Raw genomic sequence first — 21,031 nt, 5'->3', positions numbered from 1 at the left:
CAAAAACAAACTTGGTAGGCTTTTTAAAACGCAGCGTTTGCTAGTAACGTAAAAACGAGCGTTTTCATCAACTAACAATAAAAATGAAACGGAGCGTTTTGAAGAAACATTAAAAGGTCGTGTTCTACCTTTCATCTAACCTAAAAGCCTAAAACTGATTTGAAAAAAAAAAAAAAAAATCAAGATGTTGCTGCCTGAAATCTGAATTGTTTGCCGATCATGTCTGATGACTAATTAGTGGGCAAGGGCAATTTGCCTCTACGAGTAGTTGAAGGTGGGCAACCAAAGTATTTAGATGATTTTTTATTAAAAGTAAAAAAAAATAAAATAAAATTGGGAGGTGAGGGAGGGGGGGAGGGCATAGTGATATGACCACTCTCGACCCCCCTCGCTCCGCCCCTGGATGTAAGTTAATGGTGGTCAAATATTTTAACAATTTATTTAAATCGGTCCTAAGAGATAATCCTTCACACCGAACTATTTAGGCCGTGAGATATAACCCCTCACACCTGACTAATCTTCATCCTTACTAAAGAGAAGAACACTCTTATTCAAAGCAAAAACAAAACCAATAAATAATGGCAGCTGCCAGAGAGAAGCTGAACAGCACATCACGGAGATAAATGTGACAAAATTTATGAATTTTGTCAATTTTTTTAACAATAAGAACTAATTTCTTCTTTTTTTTTTTTTTATTTATCTCAAGAATTTATTTGTCATTTGAGTCGGTCATCTAAGTCTTTTTAACGTGATATATTAATGAATTTTGTATCTTTTTTAACAGTACAGACTAATTGTTTATTCGAATAAGCAGCTAATTACTTTTCAAAACTCAAACAACTATTTGTTAAAACCTTAATTTAAAGAAAAAGAAAAGAAAAGAAAAAAAGAAAAAGAAAAAGGAACTCAAACAAAAAGGATAGGGATAGGTAATTTCATCATGGACGTTGTTTTGAAAAGGAGAGAGAAGCATCAATCAATCACTTTCCACCATCAAATCCTCTATCGCTAATTGTGCAAGTGGACGCATAAGTCTTGTTATTTTGTCGGTGGGGAAAAAGAGCCGACACTCGAGAGTCTCTCTCGCAATAATTCAAAGAAATTAAAGGGGATTGGAAACATCAGAGCAATATCCTAGTGGATGCTAGCCCTCTTTTGCTTTTGTTATTTATTTATTTTTTCGGTGGGGAAGAATACCACCAACAGTCTCTCTCGCAAAGGACCTAGATTGGAAGTATCACAGCATAAACGGAGTCCATGCTATCTTTTACTTTTACACCAAACAATAATTGGATATTTATAAAGGAAGGGAGAAATGACACACACACACACATATCATTTCTCCAAAAATAAAAAGTTATTGGCATGGAGGAATGTGACCAATTTTCCATTTTGTTTTCATTCAATTTAATTTTTTTTTTATTTTTTATTCAAAGTTCCTTATAAAAGACCAAACCATCAAATGTCCAGAGTTACAAAGATACATTAGTAAACCAAGTCATAGGCATAAGAGTAGAGTTTCGTTCATCCAAGCAAAGTCAAACTCAGACCATTATAAACTATAACTGCTGCAAATTCTACCTAGACAACAAAATGATACCTCTACGTGACATAAACCTCTATTAGATTTAGGAAAGAACGAACATTTTATGCTAAAAAATAGCTTTTGCAATTTAATTTATAAAATTACTGTATTGTTATTTAATATTAAAAAAATATGAACTTTTTAATAAAATTTTATTTTAAAAAATTTAACACTATTAAAAAAAAATTATGTACCAATATAATATATATTATATATTTAAGGAAATTCCAAGAAAAATTCTGTCACCGCACGATTGGCCACATTCCGTTTTTTTTTTTCACCTCGTGACCTCGTCCATCACTGCAATAGTTGTGTCCACTAGCTTGGAAATAAAAATAAAGCATGTGCATGGGAAAGAAGCCACTACCCCAGCAAGGCCCCACAAACAGCCCCATGTTCTTCAAAGAATCAGAGCAATTAGAAATTATTGCCGTAAGAAGACAAAAATAAAAATAAAAAATAAAAACATGCACATGGGAACGAAGCCAATGTTCATCAAAGCAATTAGAAATTATTGCAGTAAGAAGTTTTGAGACTACTCCTTAAGCTTTCACACAGAAGACACCCATTACTTTCTGCTTTCAGTGTTTGGCTACGCACCTTAACCCTTGCATCGTGTTTCCTGATTCATCAAGAAAACAATGGCAGAGGCCCTCCTTTCTGCGTTCCTCGGAGTCCTGTTTGATCGTCTGGCATCTCGTGAGCTGCTCAACTTTGCTCGCCAAGAAGGACTTGAAAAGAAGCTCAAAAAGTGGAGCAAAATGCTGCCAAGAATTGAGGCAGTGCTTGATGATGCGGAGGAGAAGCAAGAGAATGGCGTCGCAGTGAAAAGGTGGCTGGATGATCTCAGAGACTTGGCTTACGATGCGGATGACATACTCGACGAGTTTGCCACGGAAGCTTTGCGACAGAAGCTGACCGGAGGAAATCATGCCGGCACAAGTAAGGTATGGAACTTCATCCCTGCTTGCTGTACTGGTTTCACTCCAAGTCATGCTATTAAGATCAACATGAGGCTGGGGTCAGAGATGGAGGAAATCACTGCTCGATTCAATGAGATGGTGAAGCAAAAAGATGATCTGAAGTTGAGTGAAAATGTTGATAGGAGAAGGTCAAACAGAACAAGGCAGATACTGGCGCCAACTTCTGTAGTGACCGAAGCTCATGTTTATGGCAGGGAAAAAGATAAAGAGGCTCTACTTGAATTAGTGCTGGGTGAAAAAGGTGGGGATGATCAACTCTCTGTGATTCCTATAATTGGTATGGGGGGGTATAGGAAAGACAACTCTTTCCCAGCTTGTGTACAACGATGAAAAAGTTAAGACCTTTTTTGATGTAGAGGCATGGGCTTGTGTTTCTGAAGATTTTGATGCTGTTAGGGTGACAAAAACAATTTTACAGTCTTTCACCTCCGAAAACTGTGAGGGTAAGGATCTAGATTGGCTGCAAACAAAACTAAAGGAAAACCTGAAAGGGAAGAAGTTTTTTGTCGTTCTAGATGATCTTTGGAATGAGAACTATCATGATTGGAGTATCCTACGTGCTCCTTTCGAAGCAGGGGCTCCGAGAAGTACAATTATCATCACAACTCGCAACAAGGGAGTTTCATCTAATACGGGTACCATTCCAGCTCCTTTCTCTCTGAAAGAGTTGTCGAATGATGTTTGTTTGTCTATATTGGCACATCATGCATTGGGGACAAGGGACTTCCGTGCACATCTAAACCTCAAAGATATTGGTGAGGAAATAGTTAAAAGGTGTAAAGGCTCCCCTTTGGAAGCAAAAGTACTCGGAGGCGTCTTGCGCAGTAAAATGGATCATGATGAATGGGAAGATGTATTGAAGAACAAGATATGGGATTTACCACAAGTGGAAAGTGAAATTGCTCCAGCTCTTATGTTGAGTTATCATCATCTCCCTTCACATTTAAAGAGGTGTTTTGCGTATTGTTCAGTTCTCCCCAAGGACTACTTATTTAAGAAGAAGCATTTGGTTCTATTATGGATGGCAGAAGGTTTACTTCAACCACAAGAAGGGAAAAAACAAATGGAAGATTTGGGTAGCGAGTATTTTCACAATCTGCTGTCGAGGTCATTTTTCCAACAGTCATTCAAGGATGAATCGCAATATCTAATGCATGACCTCATCAACGATTTAGCTCAACGGGTTGCCGGAGATATATGCTGTAAAATGGAGGATAGAGTTTGGAATAATAATGGAAGGAAACCTTCTACAAAAGCTCGATATTCGTCTTACCTAGGTGGTATTTATGATGTCATTCAAAAGTTTGAGGTTTTTAATGATCTCACATGTTTACGTACATTCCTGCCTCTTATGCTTCCATATCCAGGTGACTGTAACTTGACTAGTAATGTTCCTCTTAAATTGATTCCAAAATTACGACGCTTAAGGGCGCTCTCTTTGAGTGGATACCAAATATGTGAGCTACCAGAATCAATCGGTGATTTGAAGCATCTACGGTTCCTCAACCTTTCTCGCACTAAAATCAGAAACTTGCCTGATTCAGTAGCCACTCTCTACAATTTACAGACAATGATATTGGAGAACTGTTTTCGTCTAAAGAAATTGCCTTCAACATTTGGTAACCTAGTCAATTTGCGACATCTCAACATTCGAGGAGCAAATGCATTGGAAGGAATGCCTCCGCAAATGGGTAAATTAACTTGTCTCCAATCATTGTCTAATATAGTTGTGGGAAAAGGTAGTTGTTTTGGGGTAATAAAGGAGTTAGGGCCTTTGTTGCATCTTCGAGAGACACTTTGCATTTCAAGATTGGAAAATGTGATTAATCATGAGGATGCGAGGGATGCTAAGTTATTTGAAAAGCACAATCTCTATGGGTTGTCATTGGAATGGAGTTGCAACTTGGATGAGTCACAAGATAGAATAAGTGAATTTGAGGTACTTAACAAGCTACAGCCTCATAAGGGTTTAAAAGAGCTCACTGTCAGACACTATGGTTGTGCAGAATTTCCAACCTGGCTAAAAGTTCCCTCATTTTCTAATATGGTGCGCTTGGAGATTGAAAGTTTTGCAAAGTGCACGTTATTGCCATCAGTGGGCCAATTACCGTCACTCAAACACCTTTTAATCAAAGGCATGGCCAGTGTGACAAATATTGGACGTGATTTTTGTGGGGATGGTTGCTTACAACCTTTTAGATCATTGGAGACTTTGCATTTTGAGAATATGCAAGAGTGGGAGAACTGGATTCCTTGTGAAGAAATCCCAAAACTACGTAAGCTTTCTATTGAAAGGTGTCCCAAGCTGGTGGGTAAGTTACCAAACCTTCCTTTATTAGAAAATATTGTGATAAATGAATGTAAACAATTGGCGATTTCAATTTCCAGCTTTCCAGAGAACTGCAACCTAGAAATTGAGGGATCGAAAGGGGTAATAAATAGTGGTAAGGTTGAATTTGGCTCACTACGCTTCAAGTCTCTTTCAACAGTTTCAGAATTCACGTGTCGAATAGAAGGGTTAATGATTAAAGATTTGACAAACGTGGAAGATTTGACGATTGAAACTTGTGAGGAGCTTGCGCCTTTGTGGTCAAATGATGTGGGATTGCTACAAAATCTACCATGTCTTCGTCTTCTGAAGATTTCTGATTGTTCCAAACTAATTTCTTTGGTGGCAAAAGAAGTGGAAGAGCAGCTACAACTAAGTTTGCCATCTAAACTCAGAGAAATCGAGATAAGAAATTGCGAAGTCCTGAAATCTTTACCCAAGCCAATGATGCATGTTGAGGGTATTCGTATTTGGGGCTGTACTTCACTGACGTACTTTGCAATAAGCCAACTACCTCCAACTCTAAAGCGACTATTTATAGGTCATTGTAATATGCTGAATTTGGTGGATGGAGATGATGCCAACAGTTGTCGTAGCAACACACCTCTTCTTGAGTCTTTGCATATTACTTATTGTGCATCGCTCATATCCTTAATGTCAACCGAAGAATTACCTCCAACACTTAAAGAACTCAGAATCGAGGAATGTGAGAAGCTGGAGTCGATAGCGAAGAGCTTCCATCACAACTCGTCTCTTGAAGTCATTTATATTAGTGATTGTGAGAACCTTAAATCCTTACCGGTGGGCATACACAGCCTCAGCCATCTAGATAAGATTTTTATTTACCATTGTCAAACTCTTGTTTCGTTCCTTGACAATGGGTTGTTCCCTGCCAACCTGAGATTGCTTGTGATTTTGAATTGTGAGAAAATGCAGGTCCTGCCCAACTGCATACTAAACCTCACCTCTCTTCAAGATTTGCGGATTGGAAAATGTCCAAGCATTAGTGTATCCGTTTCGGAAGTAGGTTTTCCCACCAACCTAACATCACTTGAGATCGGTGATATGGTGTCGTCTAATGAGGCCTTTTTTGAATGGGGATTGTACAAGCTTACCTCTCTTAAATCACTTATTATTTCCGGTGGCTCTTCGCATCTGGTGTCCTTCCCAGAGATTATGCTACCTGCCTCTCTAACCGGCCTCTGCATCGGTGACTTCCCGAATTTGAAATGCTTATCTTCCAAAGGCTTTCAAGACCTTGCCTCTCTTGAATATTTGTTTATCAGTAATTGTGAAAAGCTTACGTCATTTCCAAAGGATGGCTTCTCTCCCTCACTCCTGTATCTTCTTATCAAGAATTGTCCTCTGCTGAAAGAACGGTGCAAGAAAGACCGAGGACCAGAGTGGTTCAAGATAGCCCACATCCCTTGCGTTGAGATTGATGATAGGCACATCAATGAACCAGAAGAGGAGAATCAGTGAATCCGAGTTTTTGTTTGATGCAAGTCAAGTTTCAAGAATCAAATCCAAAGGTCAGTTTATTGTCACATCATTTCTTTTTGCATATTGATGTGAGGTTCATCTATCACCCCTTATTGGAGAATCACGTACTGCCTGCCTCTCTTCTTCTCAACAACGCTTGATTATAGGTTTTTATTCTTATTTTGGGGTAAAAATGTTGGCGTTGGGTTTGCTGAAGGTTGCTATTCTTGTTGTGTTTTCATGACAGGAGCATACGTGTTTGTTAAAATGCCCAAGTGACCACGTCGAGAGAGGAGGCCTCCTCCAAAAATAGGTACGTAACTGGATTTTGATCCTTTGATAATGTAGGCATCCATGTTGTTTCCGCAACCATACTATAGACCATTTATCATATTCAATATTGGATTTTTAATGTTCATTCATTTAATTTTCTAGGAGTAGAAGTGGAAGGGATTATCCAATGCCGTATTCCAATGAAGAAACTGATCTGGATTATGAACATAACGACTAAAGAGGTATGTCTTACTGCTCATTCAATTTTTATAGGGTCTAAGAAAGTTTTGCATCCAAATAGATATAGAAATTATTCAATTCTATTTTAATTGATCGAGAAAAATAATTCTTCTTTATTGGTGATTCTAGTTAAGATAGTAGTCCGATTGCTAAGTTTTGCCTTATAGGTACATCTCTAATGAATATTTCTCCATCTTTGATGCTTGCAGATGGCTCAAAAAGCTGCTAATGTGTTGTTTATTGTCTTTTCTAAAATGGACAATTTGTGTATGTAGTCCTGTATATTAGAGAGGAGCAACTTTATTTTGCAATATTGGTAGCCAATTTTTTTATTTTTTTTTCTCCTCTTTTTATTGTTTTCTCAGTAACCAAAGGATGCATTAATGGACAGTGTTTTTTGGTGAAATGTTTTTTGTGACTGGTTTTACAATGTTTCTCTGCATAAAACTACTGCACAATACAATTAACAAAGGGCTTACTCATCTTTACTTAAAAAAAGAAAAAAGATAATCTGTTATGAGTTTTAATAGTGTTCAAAATATTTGATTATTATCCATGATAAAAATTTATTATATTCTGTTCTAGGCATATTCAGATTGATGGGAGGTTCATATTATGACCCAGTAAAGGAGAACCATTGAATCTCAATTTTTTGCAGATGCAAGACAAGTGTCAAGAAATATATTCAAAGGTAAGTTTATTGCCATGTCACTTGCTTTTACTTATTGATGGGAGGTCCATCTATGACCCATAATAGGAGAATCACGGACTGCCTCTCCTTCCCAACAACATTTGATTATCTCACTCTTTTTTCTTTTTGACAAAATGTTGGTGTTGGAGAGATCCTGTTGCTCTTTTTTCTTCTTGCTATTCTATTTTGTTTGTTGAAAGTTGCTATTCTTGTGGGGTTTGCATAACACAATCATAGGTGTTTGTTAAAATGCTCAACAGACCATGTAGAGAAAGAGTGTCGGGAGAATCGCCTAAGGAGTCCACTTATGTATGTTTGTTTGTGCACCACTCCAACGCAAAAGCTTTAGCTAATGGGTTTGAGTCCACTCATGTATATTAACTACTCACTTTGTTTATTTTTCTTTAATGTCGGACTCAACACTCACATGTGCACTCGAAACAAAGAAATGCATTTGAATATTGAGTTTTTAATTACTAATTGACATATTGCATTTCATTATAGATTTGGTGAATAATTGGGACCCTTTGAGAAAAGTTACGTAACTGGATTTTGATCCTTTGACAATGTTAGTACACATATTGTGACTGCAGCCATACTATGGACAACTTATCATATTTAGTTACAGGATTGATAATGTTCATTCATTTGCAGTATCAAATTGAGAAGGAAGTGCGATTGTTGGCTTCACAAAAGAGAAGAAATCTATAAGTTCAACATTCCCAGCCAAAACACCAAACCCAGAGCATATGTTCATTTTGTGCAATAACTCGACATCACCCCTTGTAGATGGAAGCTGAGTTTTCAATGATTAAAATGTTGATCTTAGAGAGTTTATTGCCGGTAATGTTCTTCCTCTATTTTCTGGTTTATTCATTGGTAAAAAGTGGTAATTGATATTATTGCAACGAAACAACCATATTAATTTGGTTACATTTTTTGAACCAAATCAACTAGGAGAAGTAGCAGAAGGGATTTTTATCCTAATGCAGTATCCCCACGACAGAACTGATTGGTATTATGAATATAAAGAGATATGTTCTACTGCTCATTCAATTTTTATAATTGCTAAGGAAGTTGTGGATCCAAATTATTAAATTCTCTTTAAACTTATCAAGAAAATAATTATTCTTTACTGTTGATTCTAGTTAACACAGTAGTTCGAGAGGAACTCTTGCTCTGTAGGTACATCTCTGATGAATATTTCTCCATCTTTGATGATTGCAGATGGTTCAAAAGGCTGGTACAAATTGTTACAACATTCAAACCCATGTGGAAGTGTTGTTTGTTTTTCTCTTGCTAATGTGTTGTTTAATGTCTTTCTTAAAATGGACAAACTGTGTAATCCTGTATATCAGAGATGTACAACTTAATTTTGCAATATTAGTTGCCAATTTTGTTTTGTTTTTCTACTCTTTATTTGTTTTTTCCTCTTTGTTGTATTGTTTTCTGAGTAGCCAACCAAAAGATGCATTCATGGACAAAGGAATACTGTAAACATTTTATTGGTGAATTGTTTTGTGTCAATGGTTTTATAATGTTTCAGTGTAAAAGTTCTGCACATCACAATAAACAAAGGCCTTACCCATCTTTGCTTCAAAAAAATAGGACCCTGAACTTTTTGATTATATTGTTGAAATAAAAAGAACTTGCTTATCTGTTTGCAAATACTTTTGGAGATATTTAAATGGATAAGAGCAAATGGATGAAGTATGGGTATGAGAGTATTAGAAAATAATATGGATTCTGCTTCAAATTGAGCCTAACATGCTTTGAAGTGAATCAGGTGAAATTGGCCTACAATTAAAAAAATTCACATTAACTAATGATCTGTTAGCTTTCATCATAATGAGAAACAAAATTTTTAGTGTTTATGAATTGAAAATGAAGGCAAACAATAGAAGTCTTGTTGGGAGACAGCAAAGAAACACAAACCCAGAGTCAACACAAAGCACGAGTTCTTTTCTTTTCAAATGAGGTAGACGCCAGCAACTACCCATAAGTGTAACAGTTGCCTTCAACTGTTATGGAAAATCAATGAAAGAAAATGGAAAGAAGAAGAATTGAAGATGAAAGAATGTACTTTTATTGAAAGAGCCAATTCGACATGGATAGTTTCCATAACCTTAGCATTCGAGGTGCCAAGAGCCTCCAGAGTTCCAAAGAACCAATTACAAATAGAATGCCTATCGTCAGTCCTTTCCCTTTCTTTAATATAAATCCAGAATACAACTAACAAAACTACTAACTACTTTACAGCCGTCTACTACTAATAGATTCACGACGTGTGATAATCTTCTAACCATCTAACTTCTACCTAATAGAATGTTACAATAAGCCTCACAATAAGATTTATGGCGAGGAAATTCCTCCCGTGATGCATTTGGAGGGAAAAAAATGATAAAAGTTTTGGATTAATTCTAAATGTACATTAACTGTCCATCAAGTGTATAAAAAAATAGCGTGGCTTTTAAAATCACAATTTGAACTAAATTATTATTTGATCAATCACACGTTCAATGGTGATTTTAAAAGCCACCTCATTTTTTGACAGACACTTTATGGACAGTTAATGTACATTTAGAATTACTCAAAGTTTTGAGAACTGCAAAAGGTCGTTGGCTGTTAGAATATACTAGCATATAACTCGCAATATGTGCAGTTTGTTTTTTTATTATAATTTAATTTCCAAAAAATATTGAAAAACATGTCTTGAGAAAGAATAGTAAAAACTAAAATTAAAAATTAAAAAAAAAAATTAGGAAAGAAAGATAGCAAGCCAATTGCCCAGCTTCGCCAAATTCATATCAAAAGAGATAAATTACAGCTATACAATGTGAATCACTTTCTTCACTTATGGAAGTTGAAGAAGAACCTAAATCCATAATTGATAGCTTGAAACTTTTTGAATAGAGCTCTTTGCAAGGCTACCCTCCATCGGTCCAACCAATAGCAAGTGAAACCAAAAGTAGCAATGTACAACATATCAATAAGTAGAAATCTCGGAATAAGGTAAGGATTCTGATCAATGAATGAATTATCCTAACATCATATGCTGACAAATCTAAAAGCTTCAAGCGCAATGTGCTTGCAGAAACACAATCACCAACTTCTAAAGCACCAAATTTCAAATTTAACAGTTTATTTTGTCACAAGTAAAATTACATTAGAAAATATGAATGGGCGTGAGAGAGATGCCAGAACTTAAACCCAGGACTACACATGCCCATAAAAATTCCACCAAACTGGGGTAGTTCAAAGTAGAGGTTTGAGCCAAAGAAAATTATGAACAAAAGCATAAATGTATACAAATACAATAGACTAATTAAAATAAAAAATAAAAATGAATGGTTAAAAGATAGGGATATAAACAACTCTTGAACTTCAAGGGCTATCTACAATGAATGCTATGTATCTACATACTACAATATGACTTACACAAATTTAACGTTTAGCAACATTAATCATAAATATGTGAAGTAATTTAATATGTCAAGGTATTTTTTTATGGTTCCAACATCAATGAATTGCAACTAAATGAACAATTAATTATCAACAAAATGGTGGAACTATACCCATGAAGATGTAGAATTGCCAAAAATACATCAGTAAGAGCACTAAAATTATGATTTCTAGCATTACTATGCACTGAATCGGTATGAAACAAATTGTTGCAATGAACTCATTCTATTGCATGAAACCACGGATTTGCATGGTGAGTGAAAAAATTCATATATATAAGATCAACCTAATTTCATAAGAGCGTGATTGTGGCCATAAGATGCAAAACAAAGCCTACCTGCTCTTCCTCCAATGCCCTGACACCATGCTGAGAAGTGAAGTGTTTCTCTCACAGCCATTTAAAAAAAAAAATATGCAAGTCATATTGGCTTATATAAGCTAAATAGCTAATGTCTTTTAGAAACAAACTCATTGAACTTATAGCCATTATAGGAGATCCCCCCCTAGACCTGGAAATCATATTTCATCAAACAGATAGAATGCCCAAGCGTATTAAAAATCATACAAAGAAACCAAATGAAAAAACATCAAAATTTACAAAAAAAATTAATATCTCACAACAAACCTAGCAATACACAATCATTAACCTGAGAAAATATTCTTTGTAGGAAAAGAAACTACAGTCTAAAGCAGTATACACAATTTTAAACCACTTAGGCAATACGAAGTATATCTCTCACATCAATATTTAAACAACGCCAATTCATAATGTAGAAACCAAAAAGTTCTCACAGCACATTATACACATTCATTTACTTAATTTCTGACATATTTGAAATCAAACAACATAAAGTGGTTTCAAACAAATGATAGCAATCTTAGATTTACTTGGTTCTCTTGATCTACTACAAATCGCCAATCTATTTTTTTTTTTTTTTTTGTAAGAACTAACCAAAAAAATGTAGACACTGGAGAAATATTTTTAGTAAATTTATCCCGGGCAAACTCAGAAAATCAGCAACCCTCAAACGCAACTATCCAACAAATCATTCACTGGCCCATATCACATTTTTTATGAAGAAGTTTTTTCATTACAAACACCATAAAGAATTAGGAACAATCAAAATCCTAACCGCAATTTTGTAAAGAGTAAATACAATCCATGTATACCAGTGGAATAAAGCCAAAGCAATAATAAAAGCCCTTGTCGGCCACTTCATTTTCAAAGCCCTGAATCCCGCCATCATCAATTTTTTAACACACAAATCCGCATCAGTAAAGCCAGAAACTAACTAATAGCAGACACATGAGGGTTATGACACTTATTCTCATGTTAAAGTATAATTATCCCTCGATCAATACATACCTGTACCAAGTTGAACATACTACTATCATATTCACTATCCAAATTTTATTGTCGCTCTGATTCAGAATTCATCCAAGGAAAATAGAAAACAAACAAACATATCAAGAAACTTTTTTGGAAAATAGAAAAATCAAGAAAAACCTGGAAATAATAAAGTAGCTTTTTCAAGACCCAAATAAAGTCATCCAGATGTATCAATATCAAGTAAAATAATTGACGTGTCAATCCTTGACTAACTAATTAACTCTAAACAATTTGAACATCATAGCATCCTTGAGATAAAATTGATAGATAATTATATACCAACCTCATAGATTTTCTAAATGTACGCATCTTATCCCTTCTCAGAACCTTTCTTAATATTGCGGTCAAGAATTTCCTTTGGCACATAAAGCTCTTTGGCTTTCTCTAGTACAGCAGCCAAAGCCGTATTTGATATTGGATTTGGACCCCATTTCTTTACACTGGATCAGTGGAAAATATGGGCATCTTAGTCCCACAGTAGTCTATAGCACTGACTTAATATTATAGGTATGACCCAAAAGAAAACTAAATAAATAACTCAATGTACATCAAAAAAGTAAAGACAACGGTCATGGAAAAACCTAACCAAAATAGGGCAGCAAAAAAACTTCATGGCAGTTCCACGCTAATATCTCTAAAAAACAGAGAATACTACCAAGCAGAACCCACTGTAAAGAAACTTCTACTAGTAGGTAATTGGTAGGAGCTAGCAATGTTCTATACCTTTTTCTAATTTACTTTCAACTGTGAATTCAAGAAACAGTTAACTAAAAATGGAGTAACTTACGCAGAAACGACTTTCTTTCCAATCCTTGAATATAACTTTGCCTTCTTTGCATCTTGCACCCCCTGCATTTAAATCACATTTAGAAAGATAAAGTCGAAGGCCACAAAAAAGTCTTCCTGAATTGATAAAAACCTTGCATCACACACAAAGAGTTCAAGTATAAAAAGGTTTGGGAAAAAAAAATGAAAATTGAAAGAGAATAAATGACCCATATTAAGATTGAAGTAATCTCTCTTAAAATATATTTAGTTATTTCATCAAACATCTAGCGTTCACGTCCGGTGAGAGTTAGAGAGAGAAGGGAGAGACGGTGGGGAAGAAAACGTTTTGCAGTTTTGTTTTGTTTTTTTTGTTTTGTTTTTGTTTTGTTTTGTTTTGTTTTGTTTTTTTTTTTTTTTTTTGTTATCAAAACACACATGCACGTTAAACACCAGTTCAGTCCCTAAATGACCGTTTAAAGTCAGCGTTTTGTTTTCATTGAAATGCTTAAATTTCAAGTAAAACGCACAGGTTAACTAAATGTCAATGCACGTACGGTTCAGTTTTTAAAATCACCGGTTCATGTCGCGTGTAACAATACTATAAACCACTAAAGCAGAACTCAGTTTATATATATATATATATGATGATAAGGAAAACTTTTTAATTTTAGATTTTTTTTAAAAATTTCATCATTTAATGATATAATGACACTTAATGCTATAACGCGTAAAAATCTTTATTTTGGTCTTATGAAGATTCATACCCATGATGTTTTTATTCAAGCACAATAAATTTATTAAAATCATGACAAAACCGGTTCAACCTTTAATATTTACTGGTTTTTTGCTTAAAAGACCGGTTCAATGTTTAAAAATGATGAGTTCACGCCACGTGTCACAATTCTAGGCCAACTCTAAGTTAGAATTCGGCCTTTATATATATATATATATGATTTTAAAAAAAATTCTCACCACTCAATGCTATAATGCGAAAAAGTCTTTATTTTGGTTTCATGAAGATTTATACCCATGATGTTTTCATTTAAGCAGAATAAATTTATTAAAATCATGACAAAACCAGTTCAACCTTTAAAATTTACAAGTTTTTTACTTAAAAGACCGGTTCAATGTTTAAAAATGATGTGTTCATGCCACGTTTCACAATTCTAGGCCAACTCAAAGTTAGAATTCGGCTTTTATATATATATATATATATATATATATGATTAGGAGATTTGATTTCAGATATTTATTATAATTGATAGTAATCTTTTATAATCAGATTTGATATTAATCAAGTCTAATTGATTTGATTGTAATCAGACTTGATGGTAATCAAATCACATTCATTTGATTATCATACTTATCTAATCTAATTCTCCTATAAATATTAATCTCATGTATTGTGAAAATATCAATGAATAACAGCAAAATGTAGCCATTTGACTTTATTTTGTAGACGTAAGTCCTATTGTCTTTATTTGTTCTACTTTGTTCTCTTTTCTTTCGTTGGCAACTTGGATAGCTGTGTTTGTAGATCCTAGAAGCTTAGGGTTTATTTGGGTGTGCGATTTTTTTGTATTATATTTTACTATTCTTTATTATATTCAAAATTGTAAATACCGAAGAAATTTGTTTTTTAAATTATGTTTTGATGGTTTAGAAAGCCTAAGACAAAATTAGAAAAAGTTGAATAAAACTTAAGAAGATTTTTAATTAAAAAAAAAAAAGCCAAAACATGTTTTTGAAAAATAATAAAATATATTAAAAATGAAAAATTACACTTTATCCTCCTGAAGTATCCATGCCTGGGCATTTTGGCACCCAATGTACAAAAAATAGTAGATGACAAGTGAGCGCCAAAATGCCAAGGCAAAGATGCTTCAGGGGAGTAAAGTGTAATTTCCCTAATAAAAATACAATTGTTACCCAAACATGCCTTTAGTTTTCATATATATATATATATATATATATATATTTCCTTACTTACCTGTTTTCCATGCATACTCCTTATCTATCTGAGTATGGCTTTTCACTTTTATTGAAATTTTGATTTCTTAATAAAGAAAATATTTATGGCAATTTCATTTTGAACTGAATTTGAACGTCTTGCACCCTCTCATGCCAGCTCTAGTAGGGGTGATTTCTAATTCTTAAGAAATTTCAAAAACTTTCAATTAGTGTATCAAACTTTAAAAAACTTTAAATCTCATTTATCAGTTAAGATTTTATGTTAAATTTTAACATAAGAGGTTGAAATTATTAAAATACTCTTATTTAAAAATAAAAATTTAACTATAATTTAAGAATAATTTGTAATTTTATAAAGTTTACGTGAGAATAATAGTCATTTTTTTTTTTAAAAAAAAACTATATTAATATTAATCATTGACACCCCAATCCAGAATATCTTCCCACTTCACATAAGACTGATAAAACAATATTTCAAAAGGAAAAATTTTGAAAAACAAATTCATCTCAATGAAATATTCTATTCTGTTCAGTAATAACCTATTTAAATAACTAAAATAAGACATACAACTTTTTTTTGATGAGTAAATAAGACATACAACTTTCCAAAAAGAAGACTCTATTTTATCATCAAACTTTCTCCTACATATGTTTTTGAACCAAGTAGCAATTACTGGTGGCTCAAAACCATTAGCAAATGGCTTAATAACCGAAAGGTATACAACAAGAGAAACCTCTAAAAAGTGGAGGGAAAAGGAGAATGAGTTTAAATAAAGTTTGAGAGTTTGTTCACGATATGATATGATGAGTTAACTTAATCATAAAGGGAAGCAATTGTGATCTAAACAAACTACAAGTTGTAAAAAAGCTCCTGATCGGTGGGTTGACCAACGAATTATAAAACACTTGAAAATAAATTAATAGTAATAAGTTATTAATTAATTAGTAAATAGTTAAAGAAGTTATAGTTCAAAACAGAGTAGACTAATAGGCAATGATAAATCTCATAAATAATAGATTATTTAGCTTTTTTAAAACCATAGATGATTTAGTTTTGAAATTTTGTTAATGTTAATGACGGTATCTTCTATATGTGATGTGAATATGCAAATTTTGAGATTAACATTAATTAGAGATGTTCAACGTACATAATGGAGAAGAAAAAACAAAACTGTGCATCGCTTAATGACAAAAAAAAAAAATAAAAATGAAAAGGTAGTACATTAATTTATAGTCCACATTTTATAAAGGGAAGTGGAATAATCTTTCATTCCAAAGGCACCAAAAAGTTTACATGACACTTGACTAAAACCTCGTGTACGTGCGCGCACATATATATAGATCAAGATTGTTTATAATTATTTGGTCGAATTTGAAAGGATTCGGATAAGTAATTATGAGATACTACTTATGGGACTCACATGACCAAATAAGTGATTGGCCGGATAACTCAATTTTTATTTGGTCAATTAGATCCTATAACTGGTATTTTATAATCATCTGTCCAAATTCTATTAAGTTCGAACAAATAATTATAAACGATCATAATCCCACATCTATTTGGTACCGTGAATCATGCAATATCATGGCTGTCTACCAATTCCATGTCTTATATACTTCATAAGCTTTTCTGAGATCTTCAGATGTGAATGACAATTGGACTCATCTTTCCAGGTTGCAACAATAATATCTGAGACATGCTATTTTTTTCAACTCTTATCCAATTTTCATTCAACCTTTTTTAAAATCAACTGAAAAGATGAGTCCAATCTGGACCACAACTGGGCATTGCCGGACCACCATAATTGGGTCACCGTTGAGATTTATAAAAATATCAATTTTTTTATTGATAACTTGATGCTGTGAATAAATTAAAACTTAATTTTTATAGCTTAATACTATCTGGACTCTCTCCACATTCCAACTAGTAAAATCAGGGCAAAAGTGAACCGGAAGTAGAGGAGCGTGGCCATATATATATATATATATATAGGATAAAAAGGCTCAATCACCTTTCGTCGGAGCCGTTCTCGATCAGTATTCTTCACGATGCCATTTCTTGTACTGCAAATTTGCTTGTGTGTTGGGTCGGTGGGTGTTTTTTTTTTTTTTTTTTTTTTTCTACTTTTTTTTTTTTATTTTTTTTATTTTTATATGTCCATAGGAGAAAGAGGATTCAAACTAATAATCTCCACTTCGTAAAGTATGATCCCTAACCAATTGAGCTGCCTCTTTGAGACTATGTCGTTGGGTGTGTTGAGAAGGAAGCAATTGTGATCTAAACAGACTAGAAGTTGTAAAAGCTCCTCAGTGGATTTGACCAACAAAGGAACACTTGAAAAAATTTATATTAATTATTTAGTAAATAGCTAAATTAGTTATCATTCAAAACAGAGTAGAAGTACGAGTTGCAAACAGACTATGAGACTATATAGACTAAAAGATAAACATATATAATCTAAAATAATAAAATATAATAAAAAAAAATGCTGCGAATAAATTAAAACTTAATTTTTATTGATAACGGACCCAAAGTTTTGGTCTCAAAACAAGGCCTATTCCATTTACTTCACCAAAGCTAGTTAATGTAGATGACTTTCGCGCTAAAGGTGATCATGGAGCAGATGATACAGAGGTACGTACCCCTTTATTTTACTCTTTTTTTTTTTTTTTTTTTTTTTTTTTTTTTTTTTTTTCTACAGATCGAATCTTGTTTTCAATTTTGTTTTTCCCACTTTTTGTCTGCAGTCATTTAGCAAAGCTTGGAGGGAGGCTTGTGATTTTAAAGATAGTGTTCTTGTGGTACCTAGAAATATGACCTATCATCTTAAGCCAATTGCATTCTCAGGCCCTTGCAAATCTAATTTCACATTGAAGGTTAGTACTTTACGTTCTATGCATGCATGTATATATATAACAGGGAGTTAGGGACGTGAATATATATATATATATATATATATATATATGTTTTGACCAAGTTTTAGTGTTTCTTTGATACTGGGTCTATGGAACAATCCAAGCTTCTCATCGTAGATCAAATTATCCAAAACATACACCACATTGGCTTCTCTTCGAAAATATTCAAAATTTTACGGTTGAAGGTGGGGGCACTATCAATGGCAATGGAAGGAAATGGTGGAAGAACTCATGCAAAGTCAACAAAACACTTGTATGTAATTCGACTCTATTCTTTCATTTCATTTTCATCATCTTTCTTTCTCTTAATACAACTTCAACTAATCACTATTTTTATTATTTGTCTCTTTTGCAGCCTTGCACAAACGCACCAACTGTAAGCCATTCTTAACTATTTCTTAAATAAATCATATTAAATTCAACATTTTTCATTTTATCAAGAGGTGATTTACCACTTTTTTTGAAATTGTTTATAGGCCGTGACTTTCCTTACCTGCAACAATTTGAAAGTGGCTAACCTGCGGATCAAAAACGCACAACAAATGCATCTCACGTTTCAAAAATGTGTAAACGTCAACGCTTCAAATCTCATGATAACTGCACCATGGCATAGCCCCAACACTGATAGAATTCATATCAACGAAACATAAAACATTAAGGTACAGTACTGTGTTATAAGAACAGGTATAAGACACAACTCTAAGGTTCAAATTAATGCATGTTGCTTTTTAATATAAAACCTTCAATTTTCTTTAAAAAGTTACTAAATAAAATCAAGTTTGGCTTTCCTCAGTAAAAAAAAAATTATAAAGTAATGAGATTTTATCTTATATAAAAGGTGATGACTGTATTGCAATAGTAGCTGGGTCAAAAAATGTTGAAGCCACAAATATTGCCTGTGGACCATGCCATGGAATCAGGTTTGTAACTTCTCTTGATTTGCCTCTAATTAATGTTTCAACTCAAGCAATTCTACTAGCAAGATGCATGAATATTATGTTGTTGGTTTTTGTTTTGCAATTTAATTATTACTCTTTTTTTTTTTTTTGCAGCATTGGAAGCTTAGTTGCTGGCAATTCAACTGATTATGTTTCAGATGTGATAGTTAATAGAGCAATACTTTCAGGAACCACTAATGGAGTGAGAACAAAAACTTGGCAGGTAAGAATTGGTTTTCAGATAAGCATTTTTTGGCACTCCATAACTCATTGCATAGCAACTGACACTTAACATTTATGTGTTATTCATATGTAGGGAGGCTCCGGGCATGCAAAAAATATCACATTTCAAAATGTTGAAATGCATAATGTCAAAAATCCTATAATCGTAAATCAATACTACTGAGATCGAAAAGGATCATGCTTGGATCAGGTAATACTGCAAATTTAATGTTTAATAGTTGACATGACAATTCACGTATAGGCCTTTTACTTATGGAAATGTCGCATCGATTTGTAAGGGATTTATAGTAAAAACTAGCAATAATACTCTTAACAACACTCGTACTACCCCAAAACTCGTCATATTGACTCACATTAATAATCATTTATTCTAATAACAGACATCAGTTGTGAAGGTAAGCAATGTTGTTTACAAAAACATCACAGGCATTAGTGCATCAGATGAAGTCATAAATTTCAAATGCAGCAAGAGCATTCCTTTTCAGGGGATTTTGTTGGAAGATGTCAATCTAGTCCGCCAAGAAGATGTAAGTGTCAAAGCTTCTTTTGAGAGTGTTAGGTTGACAAACCATGGGAAGGTCTCTCCACGGTGCTTAAATTAAAGTTTCATTGTAGTAAGGGACTTGCTTTTACCATTTGTATATTAATGTTCATATTCAATAATAAGGGATTTGCTTTTTACCATTTGTTTATTAACGTTCAGTGTGTAATATAATTTTAGAGTGTCTAAACTGTTTAGAGCGAGTCAACACAAAGCACTAATTACCAGAGAAAATAACATTTTCAGAGAAATCAAAAGACAAATTAAAGTTCCCGTTGGCCAAAGAGAGGGAAAATCCAACTATGGCACTTGTAAAAGCTCTAGAAAACCCACACATAGGTCATTCCCTATTTTATATTAGACTAGTTTTGAATGTAATTTTCCAAACCCTAGAAATCCAACACCTCCATAAAAAGTTGAACAACGCATGTTCGAACAAACCAAGGTATATATAACTTTAAAAACAAACAGTTCTCTACACATTTTGCTAAGGAATGAGGCATATAAATATGGCTGCACTTGTATCTAATCGTAATAATCAACGTGCCCCTCTCCATAGAATCCAAATTTGTGGAAAGTAGATTCAAATTCGGCTCACAATATCGAATCCTTGTGTCAATCAAATTTGTGGAAAAAATTTAAGGCAAAATAATAGACACCTGGTTATAGTGTTTGTAAAATATTATGGAATAAAGAGGGAAAATATGAAGGCAAAATAAATTGAATTTCAAGGCTCGATCACAACGACGATATCATTTTGTCCCCTTTCTAAATGCCAAGGAATTTAACAAAATAGTTCTCACAATACAATGAAGCTCAAATGTTACTCTATAATAACACTTTTTAGAGTATCAAGAAACACCCTTATGGAGAGAATATCATAAAAGATTTATGTAGGAGAATAGAAGGAAGCTATGAGATTATGTATTTTTATTCCAAATCCAATTTAATAGACACCTTAATTAAACCGAGGGTCTCGGATTTTTGTCAACTTTTAATTTCTAAAATAAGTTCATCAACTTTTAATGCACACATGCAAAGTGTGTAAGCACGCAACAAAGGCGACGACTAGCTGTCTTCTCTATCACTCAATTTATTGTTAAGTCAAGATGATTATTTATAAACTAGTTGACATCTTTGTATCTAGCCAATGTGAGACAAAACTCTTCTCCCTACATTTCAACTAGTAAAATAATGGCAAAAGTGAACTGGAAGTAGA

The 21,031-nt window shown here is 33.7% G+C and overlaps 1 protein-coding gene and 1 pseudogene across 1 annotated transcript; both read left to right on the top strand.

Moving 5' to 3' along the window:
* Nucleotides 1-2,226: 2,226 nt before the first annotated feature.
* Nucleotides 2,227-6,910, top strand: LOC133879191 (putative disease resistance RPP13-like protein 1). The gene is made up of 4 exons (XM_062317727.1): nt 2,227-2,751; nt 2,843-6,429; nt 6,627-6,692; nt 6,815-6,910. Exons 1-2 carry the CDS (start codon nt 2,227-2,229, stop codon nt 6,377-6,379), a joined length of 4,062 nt encoding a protein of 1,353 aa, XP_062173711.1. The 3' UTR covers nt 6,380-6,429; nt 6,627-6,692; nt 6,815-6,910.
* An 8,138-nt stretch (nt 6,911-15,048) lies between these two features.
* Nucleotides 15,049-19,873, top strand: LOC133879190 (polygalacturonase-like; annotated as a pseudogene).
* The last annotated feature ends 1,158 nt before the right edge of the window (nt 19,874-21,031 follow it).

This window comes from Alnus glutinosa, chromosome 10, assembly GCF_958979055.1.
Source record: "Alnus glutinosa chromosome 10, dhAlnGlut1.1, whole genome shotgun sequence".
Lineage (NCBI taxonomy): Eukaryota > Viridiplantae > Streptophyta > Magnoliopsida > Fagales > Betulaceae > Alnus > Alnus glutinosa.
This window is presented reverse-complemented; position numbering and strand designations above follow the sequence as displayed.

Bases quoted from the DNA above. Each gene is read 5' to 3' on its own strand.
- LOC133879191 (XM_062317727.1), top strand. From the start codon at position 2,227: ATGGCAGAGGCCCTCCTTTCTGCGTTCCTCGGAGTCCTGTTTGATCGT. The intron at 2,752-2,842 runs GTTTATGGCAGG...TGATTCCTATAA, and splicing joins CTGTAGTGACCGAAGCTCAT to TTGGTATGGGGGGGTATAGG.